A 6,937-nucleotide genomic window follows, 5' to 3' on the forward strand; every position below is an offset into this window, starting at 1 on the left:
GGATTGAGGCTCAAGTAAGGCCTCTCGGATAAAAAAAATAGAAAAAACATCCTTTCTCCATTTGAGACACTGGGGTTTCGATTAGACTGAGCGGCATTACGCTATTCATCACAGCAGTTGTGCCTTGGACGAGCTAGGAGGAAAAAGAATAAACCGATGATGGGCGTTGGGTTTTAGAGGGTAGTCTCACCTTCGCCATTCCATGTGACTTTCACCCAAAACACTTTGGAGATGCACCACTTGTCAGCTAGAGCTGCACCACTGTCAGCTAATGGGGTTAGCCTATTTTATAAGGAAAAATAGATATAGTCTCAACAGATGGTTTAATAATTTTATATTAGTTTTTCAGAAATAATTAACAATATGCCAGAAATTCAGTGCCTTTACTACTCAGCAAAAATTTGCCATGTGGACAGGAAATAGTAGGTAAACACAGGTGCTGCTAATCACATTAATTAAGCATCTGCACCAAAATAGAACAGGAGCTTCATTAACTTCGTTAGTGAAAAATCTTGGCGCTTCTGTCGATAAAGATGCCTACCTGCAGACAAAGTATCACAATACGTTTTGACGCAGTTGACTATTTTAAAAGTGGCTTCATTACTAACTGCTTTGCCTCCAAGGCACCAACCTGTAGCTGTGCAAACTCATTGTTTGGAATAGAGAGTGGATGGTGCATCTTTTCAGGTGCCACACAAAAAGATGTTACCATCACCTGCTTTAGCATTAGGGTAGCCGTGGTTTGAGAAAGTGATATGGAAGAAACCGCTAAAGAGACAGGATGACACTTCCCCCTCCTCGCTCCATCGCCAGAAGCTAAAAATGTGCTGTCTGTATTTTTCAACCCAACAAGCCAGGCCTCAGCCAAATATATTACTCTGGCAGCTGCACTCTCTTGTTGTGCATTATGTGAAAAGATGACTTGTAAATTATAAGGAAGTAACAGCTGCAGTAAAAAAAATAAATAAAAAAAATCCATATTGCACATGTACTTCCCATTCCTGTTCAAGAGAGATGGACATGGATTTCAAAACTGTTTACGTCAAGTTCAAGAGACATTTAGTCATCAACTGAGCCATTTCTCCACTACCAATTAAACCTACGTGCAGTTGACTTTGATTAAAAGAAGGTGAATCGTAGAAATGATTACAAAAAATAACACTTGGCTAACATGGAAAGTTGATGTATTGATAAGAAAGAAAAGCACAAGTTGTTCTGGATAGAAGAGAACCAGTAAAGTGATCAGTGTGGACCAATGAGCACAACCTTCCTCAAATTAATACATGAAATCAACATAAACGCCATTTCCTTTCCCCATCACGCTTTCCACACTGTTTTCATTTGTTTTTAGCTGAAGTCATTCTTTAATTACTTAATTACAGTTTAATGGCACCCCGCTGGAGAATTGCAGTGGTGTAATAATGGATAGAGAAAAAACAACAACAAAACACACCTACATTAATCCATTTTCCCCAATTTTATGAAAGTTGCAGCAGATTTAAGCCAAATAAGTGCATTTACTCATATCAAGAATTTACGTCTAGCCTCTTAGATGATCACAGGGGTGACAGAGGTGCACTAGCACTCAAAAATGGCTTCAAGCCACATCGCATATTGCAAGATGGAAGAGATAACTGATAAGTGATAAGTGTTGGCATATCATTAAAGCTCTGGACCCGAACAGGTGGAAAAGACTGCAGTGGTCCTGTCGCCGGCTGCATCTTGGCATTGCTGAGAAAGAGAAATTGTACATGAAAGATATAAAGGGGCTGGGAGAGAAACAAAATGAGCACTTTCTAGGTTGAGTGTGCGTGTGGGAGGATAAGGCGTCATTATGGCTTACATTTATGAAGTCAAATATGTTTTAAAATTGTAGTACATAAGTGGGAATTATTAATAGCGGTTAATACTTTAAACCCGTGGTTATAATTTTCTGTAAATTATGTGTTTTCTGTGGAAGGCAGACAAAAATGTTGTCTGGTGTGCCTGTATGTGTTCATCCTCGCTGCAGATTTCAACCAAAAAAAAAGAAAGAGTGGTATTAATTTCCAGCCAAACTAATTATCTGATCAAAAGGTCTGTGTTTTAATCTTCACAAAGACAGAGGGAAGAGAGATCCATGCTCTGAACAACCAAGTGGTGTGTAAATGAGTCATTTATCCTTTAGTTGGAAAAGCAGGAGAGATTTGGCAGCTGTGAGCTTCATCTGCCCTCCCATCAGTTCATTACAGAATTCCCTACTAGGTGGAGAACAAGGGGGGGGAGTGATCCAGAGTGTGCCGGCTGAGGAGTGGGCCATTACCCAAGACACGAAAAACCAGACATCTTGTTCACACTTGGCAAGACACAGATGTTCTAGAGCCGGCCGACAAGGTGCTACGAGGCCTCGGCTCCCGTCTACACGCCAGTTCTTCACCGCCACTGTCTGCGCCGCACCTGTTTGGAACCAGCATCTTTGCAAATACGCAGAAAAGGTCAAGCGGAGACGAGTTGACAAGCTATTCAGGAGATGCTCAATAACTCTGACATCAAAAACATGTGGGACGTCACCTCCCACACAGAGCCTGAGGTTAAGGATCTGCTGTGTCCCAGAGAGAAAGACTGAAGAAGAAAAATGGACAGTTGAGTCAGAGGTCAAGTCTCAGCTGCAAAAAACCTGCTGCTCCAGCTGGAGGAGAATCTCCAGCTCCTCTAACGGCCAAATTCCGAACTCCCAGAAAACTGACCAAAATTAAGTGTCTGGGAAAATCCCATACTACGCTCTCAAAATACAAAGTCAACAAAGTTTTCCCCGCAAGAATTCAGGCTCTCGGTAGCTGCAGTAATTTAACTTCTACATGTGACGGGTGTGCGTGCACAAGTGGCAAATCCAATCCTTAAAAGCCCTTTAATAAAACTGCGGGCCATGTCATGTACGCCACATCCATGTGTATGTACAGCATGAAGCCAAACTGGAAGCCTCAGTAAGAAGGGAGGCTTGAGACCTCAAACCAGATGCAGCTGACAGATTTGTGTTCACAGCACTGTATATGTGAAGTCATGCATGTACATGGAGTTCCTGTTTAGAACGGTTTTCGATTGGAATGGAAATACCCAGGAAAAAGTGGGCTTTTTTTTAATAGCCTTATTGTTTGGTTTGGTTTTTTTTGCGGGGGGTGGGGGGGTGAATAATGGTAAAATTAGTAAAACTACCTGAAGAAGCACGTGTTGGGAAACTACAAGAGAAACGCCAGCATTTTGCTTTAACTTAATATATAGACTGCATGTCATTTCGCCTTGATTAACTAATGCCAACAAGTGATGGAGAGGGAAATAAACATACTAGCTGTGAGCCAGTGAGCAAATATGACTACAGTGCTGTGTGCAAAGTTATAAGCAGTGCCAAAAACGAAAAAGCACAACGTGGAATAAAACGTAGTCCTCGCAGGTGAACAGGAGCGAGCAGCCTACACAGCAGTAAGGTACTTTTTAAAGACCCTGCAGTTCAACAGCTCTTAAAGAAACCCAGTTGTGATCCTTTGATCCTCGGTAAACACAGGCCTATTATTTCCAAAGACCATTTTCTATAAATGGCTTTTGCAGAGAGATGTTTCGGCAGCAGCCTTAACAAACTTAAATCAGTTTGCAGTACCCTCCGCGTAGCCGAAACGTCCCTATTAATGTCACAATAAGACAGAGACGTGTCAGAAGACTAGGAACAAATAAACACTCAGCCTCCTCTGCTTTTTGTCAGCGTGGCTCACTCAGAGTTACTCTTCCACCCTTGCATTAAGCAAATTATCCAGACACTGCCCCTGTTGTTATGCTGATGATGTGGAGCTATACTCCCTTGTAAAAACCAGACCATTTGAAACCATCATCTTCTTTAACATTATGACAGATAATTTCAGGCTGCCTTGTTTCTCCCCCTTCATGGTTCACAAAGCTGATCCAGGACAATTTGCCTGTTAATGTCAAGCCTGCTGCCAGAACTGAATAGAAATTATGATCCAGATTACACATTTGATATGAAATGAGATGTTTTTTGTTGTTGTTTTGATTTCCTTTTTCCCTCCAGGGCTTAATGTAAAAGTTTAAAAGCACTCTACATTAACCCACTAAAACCACACCACGCCTGTACTAGCCTCTATCCACTGAATGTTTTAGTATTGATTTTAAGGTAAGCTGGTTAATAATCCCCCAGGAAGCAGAGTGGGAACCTTGTGATGACTTAAAAGTGAAAAAAAGAAGAAAAAAACAATAGTGAGCTGGTCTTAGAAATGGCCTTTCTGAAGCCACAAGGAGCTTGTAAAAAAACAAAAAACAAAAAAAAACAAAACAATATTGATTGGCACCACGGTGACACAGTTCTGTCAAAACAAACTAAATAATCCACTGCCAGATGGAGGAGAAAAAAGCCATTTCTTGCAAACACAGTGTCTACAGTGACATTCTTACTGCTATTTATCAGTAACAGTGAGCTTGTGGCCGTGATTTTTCTGCGATTACTTGGATAAAAAATGACTTGTGTGGTGTTTTGCACAGCATGCTTTTTAAAATGCATTGTGGTTTTACGACACTTCCCGCTGGTAAGAGACGGGATGTGATGCTAATTGGACATTTCACTCACCCAGACAAGTGTGGGCAGCACGTCAAGAAAATAATAATAATATGAAAATAAATAAATATTTAAGAGGAAAAAAAACCACTCACCTTCATCTGCAGTCGACAGAAGAGCCCAGTCCAGGAAGATGCACCCCAGCAGGACAATGCTCTGGTATATCAGCTCCATGGTGTCGTTACCAGAAGGTGAAAAATGAATCGACTTGAATTAAAAACCAAGTGGCGCTGGCAGCCACTCGACTGGCAGCTCGGCTGTGCACCCACTGACCGAAAACCAGTCCGCATTTAAATTGGACTTCAGTAAAAGCCTCAACACTGTGCCGCAGAGAGAAAGCACACTTTGACTAACGCCTGTCCGTACGTGGCTCCGTTGACAGTGAGCGTTTATAAGCAGGCTCAAAACTTGTCCAACTTTGTGTTGTGGTGAAAGTCTAGAAAAAACACACACACACACACAGGCAGAAACAAACCGCGGTGCTGCAACTCCTCGTGAGGCTCAGCCCTCTGTCAGCACACGGGCTGCATGGTTAAGAAAAAAGACTTGTATGCTCGGCTTAATAAGCTCTTTGTGCACCACACGACTTCTCCCCCTAAAAAAGAGAAAGATTCTCCCCCCTCAGCTCGATGACCGAGCAGACTGCAACCAGGGCACCTCACTGCATATCTGTTAGATACACATTTAGTCCTCACATAGCAGTCGCTTCATACCTTCTTCCACATCTCCACGTTCGGGAAAAATATCCAGGAAAAAAAGTCTGATTTAATTTCCTTTTTTAATTCCTTCAGCAACCAGACTATTTGGCTGCGGGGGGGGGAAAAAACCCAACGAAAGGTGGTGGGGATATATTGCGCGACAGGTCTAAGCTGGCCTGGTTTTACTCGAAAAATTAGACTGAAACTGGAAGAAAACGTCTACTTTGTATTCTGAGTAAGTCAGCGAACTGAATGTGCGCTGGATATCAAAAGTTGGGCGCTCGTGGCTCTGACTACTGTAAGCTGGTCACCAAGGACTTCAACACCGCATCAAACCCAGAGTCGAATGGCACGGGCAAGCTCCGCCCACTCTCGTTACCATAACAGCAGCGTCAAAAGCGTAGGTCAAAAGAAAGTTATGGAATTTCCGGCAAGCACCTTCAAAATAAAATTATATAGGCCGATAACATTTTATACGAATGAACCAGCAAGTTGGGGAAAAAAGAGAACTAAATAGAGAATATATGACCTTTACATGATTCACAACTTACCATTCATTGTTTTGACAAATAAATTCCTATTTGCAAACTAATATATTTGGTGTCTGTTTGATAACATGTTTGTAATTTCACACATTTGTTGAATAAAAATATCTTAAAACATGGCGCTATAGGAAGCACTTCATTTCTTTGCGCATCTCAGTTTCGCACTCAGCTGGTATCTTGTTTTTTTTTCTGGAATGCTTTTATTTTGACAATAATGTAACACGATTTCCGGTGTCGCTTAGATTACTTTCACGAGCGTCTTGACTCCAACACTACAATTAATTCCGTCCTATTGCAAACGCTGGCATGCAGTTTTTGTAAACTGTGCTGTAGATAAAATCAGCAGGAAGTTGGCGGTACTTATAATCCAGCCCATCAGACTCCAGCCAATATTCCTTGAATTAATCCCCATGAATAAGAAATCAGTGTGTTTGGACAAAACAGAGAGGACAATTTTTGAGCCTTTATTGCCTTTAAGGAGCAGGGAGGGATATTAACCTGTATGTATGTAAGTATGATGGAATCGAGCTAAGGTCTGAAATGCTAAAGAATACGAAATGATGATGGATCAGCTCAGTACTACTTCACCTGATTCATGATGCAACTTTTCTGCAATATGGCCTTTGGCTATTAGAAGTTGTGTTCTCTTTAAAAAAAAATAGCATTAGAAATCTGGTGCATGAATTTGTACCATCTCTCTGTCCATTTTGAAGCGCATCTTTCCACGAGATGTGCCAGTACTTAAGTAATGAAATGTGCCACGGATCCGCTCGTTCTTCTGTAAGTTCAGTCATTTTGACCACAGTGTGATATCAAGAGAGCTAATAACATTGCTAAATCACAGCACTGGTGTTTGAGCACAACCTATTTTCTTATTTAATTCATGGCTGTTTTTTCTGGGAAGTCTGGCAAAGACAGCGGCATAAACAAGAGAAAATGCATATTTTAAATCTAAGTGATAAAATGTAAATCAGACATTAGCATTTCAAGCTTGCTAACAAGGCCAGACCAATGCTTAATTTGGGCAGGGCGAGACCAGCAATTCCCGTTCTCCTGGGGTCAGCTGTTTCATTTTTGTTGTTGTTGATGTAATGTCT

At 41.4% G+C, this 6,937-nt stretch overlaps 1 protein-coding gene across 1 annotated transcript in view; it reads right to left on the bottom strand.

Moving 5' to 3' along the window:
* The window catches only part of ephb4a (eph receptor B4a), a 43,607-nt gene extending 37,958 nt beyond the window's left edge, over positions 1 to 5,649 (bottom strand). Inside the window, exon 1 of the mRNA XM_085420441.1 lies at positions 4,693 to 5,649. Within this exon, the coding sequence (XP_085276567.1) occupies positions 4,693 to 4,771 (79 nt within the window). The 5' untranslated portion in view covers positions 4,772 to 5,649. The remainder of the gene's footprint in view (positions 1 to 4,692) is intronic.
* Between the last annotated feature and the right edge of the window lie 1,288 nt (positions 5,650 to 6,937).

Source organism: Rhamphochromis longiceps, linkage group LG10, assembly GCF_057381845.1.
Source record: "Rhamphochromis longiceps isolate RC_006_pf linkage group LG10, R_longiceps_female_GT1.1, whole genome shotgun sequence".
Lineage (NCBI taxonomy): Eukaryota > Metazoa > Chordata > Actinopteri > Cichliformes > Cichlidae > Rhamphochromis > Rhamphochromis longiceps.